The sequence below is a fragment of the Orcinus orca genome, chromosome 13, assembly GCF_937001465.1.
Source record: "Orcinus orca chromosome 13, mOrcOrc1.1, whole genome shotgun sequence".
Lineage (NCBI taxonomy): Eukaryota > Metazoa > Chordata > Mammalia > Artiodactyla > Delphinidae > Orcinus > Orcinus orca.
In genome coordinates, this window is record NC_064571.1 from 24,423,181 (window position 1) to 24,437,554 (window position 14,374).

The 14,374-nt window shown below is 38.4% G+C and overlaps 1 protein-coding gene across 4 annotated transcripts in view; it reads left to right on the top strand.

Moving 5' to 3' along the window:
* Window positions 1-858: 858 nt before the first annotated feature.
* Window positions 859-14,374, top strand: part of GCFC2 (GC-rich sequence DNA-binding factor 2) — a 75,171-nt gene continuing 61,655 nt past the window's right edge. For 2 of the 4 annotated variants that reach the window (XM_033411730.2, XM_033411731.2), the window contains exons 1-2: window positions 859-1,320; window positions 5,666-5,791. In XM_033411730.2, the coding sequence (XP_033267621.1) occupies window positions 1,032-1,320; window positions 5,666-5,791 (415 nt within the window). In that variant the 5' untranslated portion in view covers window positions 859-1,031. The remainder of the gene's footprint in view (window positions 1,321-5,665; window positions 5,792-14,374) is intronic. The other 2 variants (XM_033411729.2, XM_004283232.3) reach the window with 2 other exon arrangements.

The window sequence follows — 14,374 nt, forward strand, 5'->3', positions numbered from 1 at the left end:
GAGAAGCAGAATAAAATGTCACTTCACTAGGGGATAAACGATTTCCAAAAGCTGGAAATATTTCATATGCCAATTTTCTTTCAATTATTAACCTCTGCAATTTTAAATTATATAAAATATGAATAATGCAAAGTTTCCTAATAACCAGTTGATTAATTTAATAAGCTAGTATTGTAAATTAGTATAGTGGGGGCAAATAAGATATATGGCATTATTCATGTCATCTTGGGGGAAGAAATTCCTCGTATTCATGAGAAAGAGCAAATAATATAAAGTAGTGATGATTATGGGTACCTAAAAAGGCTTCTTGCTCTCTTGTTGCTCTTTACCTGTTTCTAAAGGTAATTCTGTGGGGCTGTCCTTGTTATCTCTGTGCATCTTTTTAAATAACATCCCCATTTTTCAAATACATTTTTTTTTCTTATGGACCAACGTATTTAACCAGGTTCTACTGAAGCCTTGATACTTGGAAGCAATCATTTGATTTTTGCTTATTTGTGCACCTATCATTTATGTGCAGATTTTACTGTGTAGATTTTACTGTTTAGCTTTCAGAGACAATCTCAAACACACACACACCTGCGGTTTTTTTGCTTGGTTTTTTTTTTTTTTTTTTTTTTTTTTCTGTTTTAATTCTTGGTTGGAGAGAACTTCACTCTCTCCGGAAAGTAGAAGAGCAGATCCAGTCCCAGTCCAGGATGTGGGCATAACGCCTGATTCCCAGATAGGGTTTGCACAAGAGCCTGTGAGTGCAGCTTTCCGTGGAACTCACCTCCGGAAGTCAGCGAGATTCTCTGCGACCATCTGCACAATCTGGTCGTGCAAAGTAAAAACGCTCTACATGCCTCAGCCCTGGGAACCGAACTCGGTCGAACAGATCGAAGGGAACAAAGCACGCATGCGCATGGCGAAGCTGGAGTCGAAGACGCGCCGGTAGGGCGCACGCATGCGGCGGAAAGGCGGGAGGCGGGAGCGCGCGCCTGGGTGACTGTTGTAGGCCTGGGTTAGCCAGAGCAGGAAGTGAACCTGCTATGGCTCACAGGCCGAAAAGGACTTTCCGGCAGCGCCGAGCGGACTCTAGTGACAGCGACAGCACCCAGGAGCCGTTTGCTGAACCCGGCGCGCCGGGGGAGCAGGCAGACCTGGGCCCTGCGGAGGAAGGACTGCAGTCTGGAGGAGGCCGCGCGGAAGCGGCGGAACTACCCCGCCGGGCCCGGGGTCGGGGCCGGGGCCGGGGCCGGGGCCGCGGCCGGGTCTGGGCCAGTTCCCGGCACGCCGCGAGAGCGGCTTCGCGTTTGGACGGAGGCTCGGACGTCCCAGGTGACGCGGGGCAGCAGGATGGGTGCCTGGGGCAGCAGGGTGGATGCCCGGGGCGGGGTGTGGGGAGGATGGGGAAAGAGGCCGCGGGATTCTCTAGAGGTTTCTACAACCCTTTGCCAACCACGAACAACGATGATACCTGCCTGCGATCACTGGCCTGCTGCCTGTATCTCCGTATTGGGCCCCTTGGGGGAGTAGAAAGAATACTGCAAGGTTTGGGCTTGTCCGTGTTTGCACTGTCAGATAAACCCTCACTAATTATATATAGCTTTAGTGCTGCACTTTATGCTTATGAAGAACCTAAATCGTCACAGAAGAGTTTAAAAATTCCTAATACTCCTAGGTAGGTGAAGGTACTTTCTGTCCCCAATTCTTTTCCTCGAAAACAAGCAAAACGATACACTAGAAAAATTCAGGTGACAGGCTTTGGGACATTTTCTTTTGCGTTTTGTTTTTTAAGCGGTTATTTAAAGAAAAGATAAAAATAGCAATATATGCCACTAACAACAGATTGGTGACCCTGTAGAGTACCAATAATGGTGTTAAATACAGTGTAGTAATTTTGAAGTACCTTTGCGTTCTTAAAAATAGAATTCAAGCAGCATAAACTTGTTTACATAAGATGTGTTCTAGTTTGAATTGGAGTTTAATAATAATATAGTTAAAAATAAAACTATATAGTTAGGAAAAGTTAGAAATAAAAACACAGGAACAAGGACTTGGAACTTGTATAAATAGGGTCTTGAAGTTTAAATACATTAACTTCTGACTCAGACACACATAAAAATATTTGAGATTATGTTTCATTCTAAAAGGAACTTCTAAAAAAATTCAGTAGTGAAGCTCGTAGTAAAGGCCCTAAAAGCAACTAGCTTCTCCAGATAAATGGCACTTTTTACCTACTTTTGTCTGCAAACCATGTTTCTCCAGGATACCTAACACTCAGGTTTAATGAACTGAGGTAATCCCTGGCCTGTTGACATGAGTAGAATCTCCAGTTTGTCACCTGTGGATGATGCCACCAATAGAGTGATGATTCAGCATTTCTGGCTTGTCACAGGATGAAATAACCATGTAGAAAACAAACCTATGTTGCTAATGATATGTTATGTAATTTATTGTTATTTTCAAGACAGTATACATGGTATAATTTCAATAAATAAAAAAGTATCTGTAAAAAAATATATAGTTTTTGGTTAGTCTTGAGGTAAAAAAATTTTCTCCCACTTTTAGTCCAAGTGATTTTGGTGATTTCTTAGTCATTGTTATAATCACCTGTTTATCTGAAGTTCTGATGACTTTTAAAATATTTTTTGCTTTATGTAAGAGTCATCTGGTTAAACTTTAATGGGAGGGGGGGTCCCAGGAGTTGCCTCTTCTCTTGCCTTCTAAAACAGTGAAACAGTGGTTCTCAAACTTTTTGGTCTTAAGAGTACCCTTTTGGTCTTAAAGGTATACATACCCATTATACTTTTAAGAATAATTAAGGATCCCAAAGAGCTTTTGTTTCTGTGGATTATATCTATAATAATTCTGTGGATTATATCTATAATATTTACCATCTTAGGAATTAAGATAAACTTTTATTAATTCTTTTTTAAAATTAACTCATTATATGTACAGATAAACCTTTTTAATGAAAAATAACTGTTTTCTGAAAAATAGAGTGACGTTTTCAATTTGCAAATCTCTTTAATGTCTGGCTTAATGGAAGACAGCTGAATTCTCACAGATATTTCTGCATTCAGTCTATTGAAATATGTTGTTTTGTTTGAATGTATGAAGAAAACCACAGATAGATGATTAGGAGTACTTAAGAGCCTTTTTAGTTCATTGAAGGTGTTCTGCTTTAATATTACAATGAAGCTCAAAAAGTAATAGGTTCTTAAAGGTTAGTTTGCAATGTGTGTCGACTGAAGAAAATGCACAATGTGAAAGTTTGTGAGTTAAGTTTTATTTGGGGCAAAATGAGAACTATAGCCCAGGAGACAGCGTTTCAGGTAGCTTTGAGAAACTGCTCCACAGAGGTAGGGGAGAGGTCAGTATTACATATGATATTAGTGAAGAGGGGTTTGTGCGGTCAAACACACATTTTGGCAGGCTTGCTGCTAGTCATGAGGAGCAGACATCACCATTAATGATTTTAGTGCTTTTCCAGATATGAGGAGATGTAAGGATTGAGCTCATAAAATCTTCTGAAAATATCTGTCTGAAGGCCTGTTCTGCCAGTTTTTCCCAAAGCACAGAGTACCTCATTCCTCATCTCTGCCCTGAACTCCTTTCAGGGTGTATTGAAAATCAGCAGCTACAGTAGTTTGTGACTTAATCCTTGTAGATGCAGAAGGCAAGTGCCAATTTTTAGTTGGCACGAGGAAGCTGAAACCATATCAGTCAATTTTTTTGTACTCCACTAGATTAAAATCTGTCGGTGTGTTTTGCACTTTGAATGGCTCTTTTACCCATGCATGACTGGTAACATCATGCATTGACTCTTTGGAAAGTAGTAGTTCACCGAGTTGCAGTTCTTGCAAGTGTTGGTACAATTTATTACAATGTCAAAAGAAAAACTCTCTTAATGCTACTACTGACATCATCAGTCTTTAAGTATCGGAAAGCTATCAAGTTCACAGTAGAGGAAAGCTATCAAGTTCACAGTAGTATAATTCCCAAAATTATAGACTTCACTTGAAACTTCTAATTCTTGAAGTGATAGGCACAACTTTGCTCGTTTTTAAGAAAATGTTTGTCAGATACCCATGTCTGAATAACTAGAGTTTGTCTGTCATTCTTTCAAGTAGAAAGGTTTTCCTCCTCAAAGACAGTGGTTAAGTTCAACTTGCAGCTCATCACACAAGTGCTTTTCCTTGAGGCAACCATTGCATTTCATTATGAGCCAGAAGTGCTTTATGCATGCTTCTATTTTGATCCACAGAATATTAAAAAGATGTGTACTCAGGGCCAAAATTTAATCAAATTATTTTTTTATTGTTTCATTAAGGACAATAAGTGAAACTATTTTTCTTGCTAGTACAAGGTGGAAAAGAATACAGTGGATGCTTCTGCAGATTGGTATCACTGTTATGATTCATACTAAAAGATTTGCAGTTTTACCCACCAACGGAGTAGAAAGGGCAAGTAACAAGTTAATGTTGTGATGAAAGTAGTTTGGCTTTTCCCTCAGACCCGCTGAAAGGGTCTGAGGGACCTCCAAGCGTTGATGGATCATGCTCTGAGAACCACTGCTCTGGTGTAACTTTACTTCACTTTAAGAAGATGTAGGAGTTGTTATAAATAGCAGTAGCTAAGAAAGATGTAAGCTACAGCTATATTCCTTGTCTTTTACACTTGATCTTAGCCAAATGGCCAAGAAGCGATATATTACTTTGTCTTTTAATTCTTGATTTTACTCCAGCTTTTTTGAAATTTATATAGGTTTTCTAATTAAGGAACGTTCTTAATATAAGAGTACTTATTTATGTAATCTTAAATCTTAAGGTTATTCACAACTATTACAAAATATTTGTGAACTAACAAGTCCTTTTTTGTCAATAATACCATAAATTCCTTTACACTTTGCTCATTCGATTCTCACAATACCTCTGTGGGTGTTCTCTCTTAATGCTGTCTTTGTTTAATAGATTAATTGACTATGTCCTTTCCAGAATCACACAATGGAAATAGATCCATGATTTGGTTTGAGGCTACAGTACTCATTATAGTACTTCTTACCACCAGCCATTGAAATGTAACTTAGTATTTATATTACAAGAGCCTAAATTCCAGAATTGGATGAAATTTGACTGAAAGCCCAGCTTCTTCATTTAGTAACTTTGTGACATTGGACATGTTATTTAGCCTTTCCAGTCCTTAATATTCTCATCAGTAATAGCATTTACTTTATAGCGTTGTGAATGTTAAATGAAATAAATCTCGTAAACCAGACTTCAGTATGTCTAGCATATAGGAAATGTACGTTAAGTATTCTTTTCTTTTTCTACTTATTCACTATCACTGTTTTTCTTTTTTCATTTAAATATCCTTTCACTTTTTGTCATTTTCTTTTTTCTCTTATGTTCCCTTTCCTCTTTTCGTTTCATTCTTTAATGAAGAGAGTATTTTACTAGTTAAGTAGATAACACAAATAGGATACGTCCTTGTACATTTATTAGACCATCCATTGATTTCAGAAAGAATGGAAATTAGGAAAGATCTGCATATCTACTTTAAATATGTGGAGTAAAATTAAAACACCATATTTTACATATGCCATGTGTTGTGCATAATTTCAATTATTGATTCCAACATCTTGACTCTTTCTTGTTATATTCAAAAAACGTCCTGTTAGAATCCAGAGCGGTTGATCTTTCAACAGACGAAGAGGATGGAACACATCGTTCTTCAGAAAGTAAAGATGATCAGAGTTCATCTTCCAATAGCTCTTGCTCTCTGGAAGAAGAGTTTACATCACTAGGTTGGTAACTTTTGAATTTTGTTTAAGAACTTTATTTCTAATATTAGTATTTTTCTATAGCAGTGATTTTTTTTAATATTTATTTTTTTTATACTGCAGGTTCTTATTAGTTATCTGTTTTATACATATTAGTGTATATATGTCAATCCCAATCTCCCAATTCATCCCACCCACCCCACTTTTCCCCCTTGCGTTTGTTCTCTACATCTGTGTCACTGTTTTCCTTGCAAACCGGTTCATCTGTACCATTTTTTTAGATTCCACATATATGCGTTAATATACGATATTTGTTTTTCTCTTTCTGACTTACGTCGTTCTGTATGACAGTCTCTAGGTCCATCCACGTCTCTACAAATGACACAGTTTCGTTCCTTTTTATAGCTAATGTTCCATTGTATATATGTACCACATCTTCTTTATCCATTCATCTGTCGATGGGCATTTAGGTTGCTTCCATGACCTGACTATTGTAAATAGTGCTGCAGTGAACACTGGGGTGCATGTGTCTTTTTGAATTATGGTTTTCTCTGGGTATATGCCCAGTGGTGGGATTGCTGGGTCATGTGGTAATTCTATATTTAGTTTTTGAAGGAACCTCCATATTGTTCTCCATAGTGGCTGTATCAGTTTACATTCCCACCAACAGTACAAGAGCGTTCCCTTTTCTCCACACCCTCTCCAGCATGTGTTGTTTGTAGATTTTCTGATGATGCCCATTGTAACTGGCATGAGGTGGTACCTCATTGTAGTTTTGATTTGCATTTCTCTAATAATTAGTGATGTTGAGCAGCTTTTCATGTGCCTCTTGGCCATCTGTATGTCTTCTTTGGAGGAATGTCTGTTTACGTCTTCTACCATTTTTTGATTGGGTTCTTTGTTTTTTTTTAATATTGAGCTGCATGAGCTGTTTATATATTTTGAAGATTAATCCTTTGTCCATTGATTCGTCTGCAAATATTTTCTCCCATTCTGAGGGCTGTCTTTTCATCTTGTTTACAGTTTCCTTTGCTATGCAAAAGCTTTTAAGTTTCATTGGGTCCCCTTTGTTTATTTTTGTTTTTATTTCCATTACTCTAGGAGGTGGATCAAAAAAGAACTTGCCGTGATTTATGTCAAAGAGTGTTCTTCCTATGTTTTCCTCTAAGAGTTTCCCGTCTTACATTAGGGCTTTAATCCGTTTTGAGTTTTTTTGTGTGTGTGATGTTAGGGAGTGTTCTAATTTCATTATTCTACATGTAGCTGTCCAGTTTTCCCAGCACCACTCATTAAAGAGACTGTCTTTTCTCCATTGCATATCCTTGCCTCCTTTGTCATAGATTAGTTGACCATAGGTGCGTGGGTTTATGTCTGGGCTTTCTATCCTGTTCCATTATTCTGTATTTCTGTTTTTGTGCCAGAACCATATTGTCTTAATTAGTGTAGCTTTGTAGTATAATATGAAGTCAGGGAGTCTGAGTCCTCCAGCTCCGTTTTTTTCCCTCAAGATTGCTTTGGCTATTTGGGGTCTTTTGTGTCTCCATACAAATTTTCAGATTTTTTGTTCTAGTTGTATAAAAAATGCTCTTGGTAATTTGATAGGGATTGCATTGAATCTGTAGATTGCTTTGGGTAGTATAGTCATTTTCACAATATTGGTTCTTCCAATTCAAGAACATGGTATATCTCTCCATCTGTTTGTGTCATCTTTGATTTCTTTCATCAGTGTCTTATGGTCTTCTGAGTACAGACCTTTTACCTCCTTAGGTAGGTTTATTCCTAGGTATTCTATTCTTTTTGTTGCAATGGTAAATGGGATTATTTCCTTAATTTCTCTTTCTGATCTTTTGTTGTTAGTTTATAGAATGCAAGCGATTTCTCTGCATTCATTTTGTATCCTGCAACTTTACCAAATTCATTGATTAGCGCTAGTAGTTTTCTGGTGGCATCTTTAGGATCCTTTATGTATAGTATCATGTCATCTGCAAACAGTGACAGTTTTACTACTTCTTTTCCAATTTGGATTCCTTTTATTTCTTTTTCTTTTCTGATTGCCGTGGCTAGGATTTACAAAACTATGTTGAATAATAGTGGTGAGAGTGGACATCCTTGTCTTGTTCCTGATCTTAGAGGAAATGCTTTCAGTTTTTCACCATTGAGAATGATGATTGCTGTGGGTTTTTCGTATATGGCCTTTATTATGTTGAGGTAGGTTCCCTCTATGCCCACTTTCTGGAGAGTTTTTATCATAAATGGGTGTTGAATTTTGTCAGAAGCTTTTTCTGCAGCTATTAAGATGATCATATGGTTTTCGTTCTTCAGTTTGTTAATGTGGTGTATCACATTGGTTGATTTGCATGTATTGAAGAATCCTTGCATCCCTGGGATAAATCCCACTTGGTCATGGTGTATGATCCTTTTAATGTGTTTTTGGATTCTGTTTGCTAGTATTTCGTTGAGGAGATTTGCATCTGTATTCATCAGTGATACTGGTCTGTAATTTTCTTTTTTTGTAGTAACTTTGTCTGGTTTTCGTATCAGGGTGATTGTGGCCTCGTAGAATGAGCTTGGGAGTATTCATTCCTCTACAATTTTTTGAAAGAGTTTGAGGAGGATGGGTGTCAGCTCTTGTCTAAATGTTTGATAGAATTCACCTGTAAAGCCTTCTGGTCCTGGACTTTTGTTTGTTGGAAGATTTTTAGTCACAGTTTCCATTTCATTACTTGTGATTGGTGTGTTCATATTTTCTATTTCTTCCTGGTTCAGTCTTGGAACGTTATACCTTTCTAAGAATTTGTCCATTTCTTTCAGGTTGTCCATTTTATTGGCATACTGTGTATTTCTGTGGTGTCCATTGTAACTTCTCCTTTTTCATTTCTATTTTTGATTTGAGTCCTCTCACTCTTTTTCTTGATGAGTCTAGCTAAAGGTTTATCAATTTTATCTTCTCAAAGAACCACCTTTTACTTTTATTGATCTTTGCTATTGTTTTTTTGTTTCTATTTAATTAATTTTGCTCTGATCTTTATGATTTCTTTCCTTCTGCTAACTTTGGGTTTTGTTTGTTCTTTTCTAGTTCTTTTAAGTGTAAAGTTAGATTGCTTGGGATTTTTTTTTTTCTTGAGGTAGGATTATATTGCTATAAACTTCCCTCCTAGAACTGCTTTTGCTGCATTCCAGAGGTTTTGGATCGTCATGTTTTCATTGTCATTCATCTCTAGGTATTTTTGATTTCCCTTTGATTCCTTCAGTGATCCCTTGGTTATTTAATAACGTATTGTTTAGCCTCCATGTGTTTGTGTTTTTTATGTTTTTTTTCCTGTAATTTATTTCTTATCTCATAGCGTTGAGGTCAGAAAAGATGCTTGATATGATTTGTTTTCTTAAATTTACCAAGGCTTGATTTGTGACGAAAGATGTGATCTATACTGGATAATGTTCAGTGTGCACTTGAGAAGAAAGTGTAATCTGCTGTTTTTGAATGGAATGTCCTATAAATATCAATTAAATCTATCTGGTCTATTGTGTCATTTAAAGCTTGTGTTTCCTCATTAATTTTCTGTCTGGATGATCTGTCCATTGGTGTACATGAGGTGTTAAAAGTCCCCCACTATTATTGTGTTGCTGTCGATTTCCTCTTTTATAGCTGTTAGCTTTTGCATTATGTATTGAGGTGCTCCCATGTGGGTGCATATATGTTTATAATTCTTATGTCTTCTTCTTGGATTGATCCCTTGATCATTATGTAGTGTCCTTCCTTGTGTCTCGTAACATTCTTTATTTTAAAGTCTATTTTATTTGAAATGAGTATTGCTACTCCAGCTTCTTTTGATTTCCATTCACATGGAATATCTTTTTCCATCCCTTCACTTTCAGTCTGTATGTGTCCCAAGGACTGAAGGAGGTCTCTTGTGGACAGCATATATTTGGATCTTGTTTTTGTATCCATGCAGCAAGCCTGTGTCTTTTGGTAGGAGCATTTAATCCATTCACATTTAAGGTAATTATCGATATGTATGTTACTATTACCATTTTCTTATTTGTTTTGGGTTTGTTTTCATAGGTCTTTTTCTTCTCTTGTGTTTCCCACTTAGAGAAGTTCCTTTAGCATTTGTTGTAGAGCTGGTTTGGTGGTGCTGAATTCTTTTAGCTTTTGCTTGTCTGTAAAGCTTTTGATTTCTCCGTTGAATCTGAATGAGATCTTTGCAGGTAGAGTAGTCTTGGTTGTAGGTTCTTCCCTTTCATCACTTTTAAATATATCGTGCCCCTCCCTTCTGGGAGGGTTGTCCATTTTATTGGCATACTTTGTATTTCAGGTTGTCCATTGTCACTGCTCCTTCCCCCTGGATGAGGCTATCTACAGTTTCTGCTGAGAAATCAGCTGTTAACCTTACGGGAGCTCCCTTGTATGTTATTTGTCATTTTTGCCTTGTTGCTTTTAATAATTTTTCTTTGTCTTTAATTTTTTTCAATTTGATTACTATGTGTCTCGGCATGTTTCTCCTTGGGTTTATGCTGCCTGGGACTCTGCACTTCCTGGACTTGGGTGGCTGTTTCCTTTCCCATGTTAGGGAAGTTTTCTACTATTATCTCTTCAAATATTTTCTCAGGTCCTTTCTCTCTCTCTTCTCCTTCTGGGACCTCTATAAGGCAAATGTTGGTGCGTTTAATGTTGTCCCAGAGATCTCTTAGGTTGTCTTCATTTCTTTTCATTCATTTTTCTTTAGTCTGTTCCATGGCAGTGAATTCCACCATTCTGTCTTCCAGGTAACTTACCCATTCTTCTGCCTCAGTTATTCTGCTATTGATTCCTTCTAGTGTATTTTTCATTTCAGTTAGTGTATTGTTCATGTCTGTTTTTTCTTTAATTCTTCTAGGTGTTTGTTCTTTCAGTTCTTCTAGGTCTTTGTTAAACATTTTTTGCATTTTCTTGATCTTTGTCTTCATTCTTTTTCCGAGGCCCTGGATCATCTTCACTATCATTATTCTGAATTCTTTTTCTGGAAGGTTGCCTATCTCCACTTCATTTAGTTGTTTTTCTGGGGTTTTATCTTGATCCTTCATCTGGTACATAGTCCTCTTCCTTTTCATTTTGTCTCTCTGTGAATGTGGTTTTCGTTCCACAGGCAGGATTGTAGTTCTTCTTGCTTCTGCTGTCTGTCCTCTGGTGGACGAGGCTATCTAAGAGGCTTGTGCAAGCTTCCTGATGGGAGGGACTGGTGGTGGGTAGAGCTGGGTGTTGCTCTGGTGGGCAGAGCTCAGTAAAACTTTAATCCGCTTGTCTGCTGATGGGTGGGGCTGAGTTCCCTCCCTGTTAGTTGTTTGACCTGAGGTGACCCAGCACTGGAGGCTACAGTCTCTTTGGTGGGGCTAATGGCAGACTCCGGAAGGGCTCATGCCAAGGAGTACTTCCTAGAACTTCTGCTGCCAGTGTCCTTGTCCCCATGGTGAGCCACAGCCACCCTCCACCTCTGCAGGAGACCCTCCAACACTAGCAGGTAGGTCTGGTTCAGTCTCCTATGGGGTCACTGCTCCTTCCACCTGGGTCCTGATGTGCCTACTACTTTGTGTGTGCCCTCCAAGAGTGGGGTCTCTGTTTCACCCAGTCCTGTTGAAGTCCTACAGTCAAATCCCGCTAGCCTTCAAAGTCTGATTCCCTGGGAATTCCTCCTCCCGTTGCCGGGCCCCCAGGTTGGGAAGCCTGACGTGGGGCTCAGAACCTTCACTCCAGTGGGTAGACTTCTGTGGTATAATTGTTCTCCAGTTTGTGAATCACCCACCCAGTGGTTATGGGATTTGATTTTATTGTGATTGCGCCCCACCTCCCCCGTCTCATTGTGGCTTTTCCTTTGTCTTTTGATGTAGTTTATCATTTTTGGTGAGTTCCAGTGTCTTCCTGCCAATGATTGTTCAGCAGTTAGTTGTGATTCCAGTGCTCTCATAAGAGGGAGTGAGCGCACGTCCTTGTACTCCACCATCTTGAACCAATCTCCTATACCAGTGATACTTATTATTAATAAACTCTAGCGAAGTGTGGGGCAAATAAGTCATTACTAATGATTGTCAGGGGACCAAAATTGGCTGCTCAGTTCCATTACATAACATGCCCACGGTCAGATGGCTTATAAGAGGCAGAGCTAGGATTCCAACCCAGGGAATCTGCTCCAGAGCCTAGGTTCTTAACCACTGTGCTATAATGGGTGATTCATGACAGTATCTAAACATGGTAAGAATTTGTCTGTGAGGATGTTTCAGGTATAGGATGTAGCATATATAAAACTCTAGGGAAGGGCTTCCCTGGTGGCGCAGTGGTTGAGGGTCCGCCTGCCGATGCAGGGGACACGGGTTCATGCCCCGGTCCGGGAGGACCCCACGTGCCACAGAGCAGCTGGGCCCGTGAGCCATGGCCGCTGAGCCTGCGCGTCCGGAGCCTGTGCATCCGGAGCCTGTGCTCTGAACAAGAGAGGCCACAGCAGTGAGAGGCCCGCGTACCGCAAAAAAAAAAAACTCTAGGAAAGATAACATGTGCAGAGAACTAAAAAGTAGTTGTTGGACTGAAAATACTTGGTTTAAGTTTAATAAAGAAGAACAAAAAGAAAGCAGAGGGACTGACTGGAGGCAAATAATACAGGGTTTTAAGGGAACTACTGAAAATTTTATGCAAATAGATGACATGACCATTTTTTTGTTTTAGAAAGATAAATCCAGTTCAGGGGTTGGCAGATTACCACCTGTGGGCCAAATGTGGCCCAGTATCTGCTTTTGTGAATGAAATTTTATTAAAGCCATGCTCATTCAATTATGTATTGTCTTTGGCTGCTTTTGCACTACAATGGCAGAGCTGAGAAGTTGTAACAGAGACTTTATGGCCCAGAAAGCCAGAAATATTTATTGGCCTTCTACCTAGCTCAAGGGTTCTTAACTTGTCTTGTGCTGTGGACTCTTTTCAGTCTCATGAAGCCTAAGACCCCTTCTGAAGAAAACAAAGTAAAATGTATAGCTTTATAAAGGAAACATTAATTTGAAATATAATTGTTAAAATATTTTTTTAAAGATTTGTAGTATAGTAGTAAGTGCTTTATTAACATGTGAAATAACAGGAACCAGAAGCTCTTCTAATTTTTTTTCTAAAACAAGTTCATAAGCTACAGAAGTAATTAGTGATGAAGCCAGTATTAAGAATTGAAGCCTAGTAGACAAGTGAAGCTTTGTCTAGACTCTAGGTACAGTGCTGTCCAATAAAACTTTCTGTGAAGGTTCTGTATCTTCACAGTCCAGTACATTAGCCACTAGCCACATGTGTCTATAGAGTTCTTGAAATGTGGCTAGTGTGACTAAGGAACTGGACTTTTAATTTACTTAAATTTAAATAGTCACATATGGCTGGTGGTTACAGTACTGAACAGTGATGCTGTAGAAGATGGCAGATTAGACAGTGTTGGTAGCATTGGGAACCTAAGGAGAAAATGCAGTGTTTGGAAATATGTAGGATAGTTTTAAATTATCATAGTGCCTGAGGTGTTGCTGGCATGTAGTGCCCTGAAGGCAAGAGATGATAAAGATAAAGAATGTGGGACAGTTTACCAAGGTGAAGAATTGTCCCTCCTCTGATGCCCCTTTGAGAAACACTGATTGAAAGATGAAAACTTTTCCTGTAAGGAACACTTCGTGTTTTGTTTTTGTTTTTTTTTCTTTTTTTCTGGAGAGGAAAAGAGGAAGAAGGAATGAGATAAGTGTAAGGACTGGTATGTAGAAGATGGAGTGCATTTATTTTTTTGTTCAGATGATAGAACTATTAGAATGATCCAGTACTGGAATATCGGCCTTGAGATGTGCACTGTTGCAGAGACTGCTTACCAATTGGGCATGATATTAACCTTTATTCTTTTTTTTAAATTGAAGTATAGTTGATTTACAATATTGTATTAGTTTCAGGTGTATAGCAAACTGATTCAGTTATATATATACTTTTCAGATTATTTTCCATTATAGGTTATTATAAGATATTGAATATAGTTCCCTGTGCTCTACAGTAGGTCCTTGTTGTTTATCTATTTTATGTATAGTAGTTTGTATCTATCAATCCCATACTCCTAATTTATCCCTCCCCCACACCCTTTCCCCTCTGGTAAACGTAAGTTTTTTCCTATGTCTGTGAGTCTTTTTTTGTTCTGTTCTTGCCTCCTTTGTCATAGATTAATTGACAGTAGTTGTGTGTATTTATTTCTAGGCCCTCTGTTGTTTTCCATTGATCTATATATCTTCTTTTGTGCCAGTACCATGCTGTTTTGATTACTGTAGCTCTATAGGACTGTCTGAAGTCTGGGAGAGTTATGCTTCCAGCTTTCTTCTTTCTCCTCAGGATTGCTTTGGCAATTCTGGGTATTTTGTGGTTCCTTATAAATTTTAGGATTATTTGTTCTAGTTCTGTGAAAAATGTCATGGGCAATTTGATAGGGATTGCATTAAATCTGTAGATTGCCTTGTATGGCCATTTTAACAATATTAATTATTCCAATCCAAGAGCAGGTGATATCTTTCCATTTCTTTGAATCATCATCAATTTCCTGTATCACTGTTTTATATACAGTTCTTACCATATAGGTC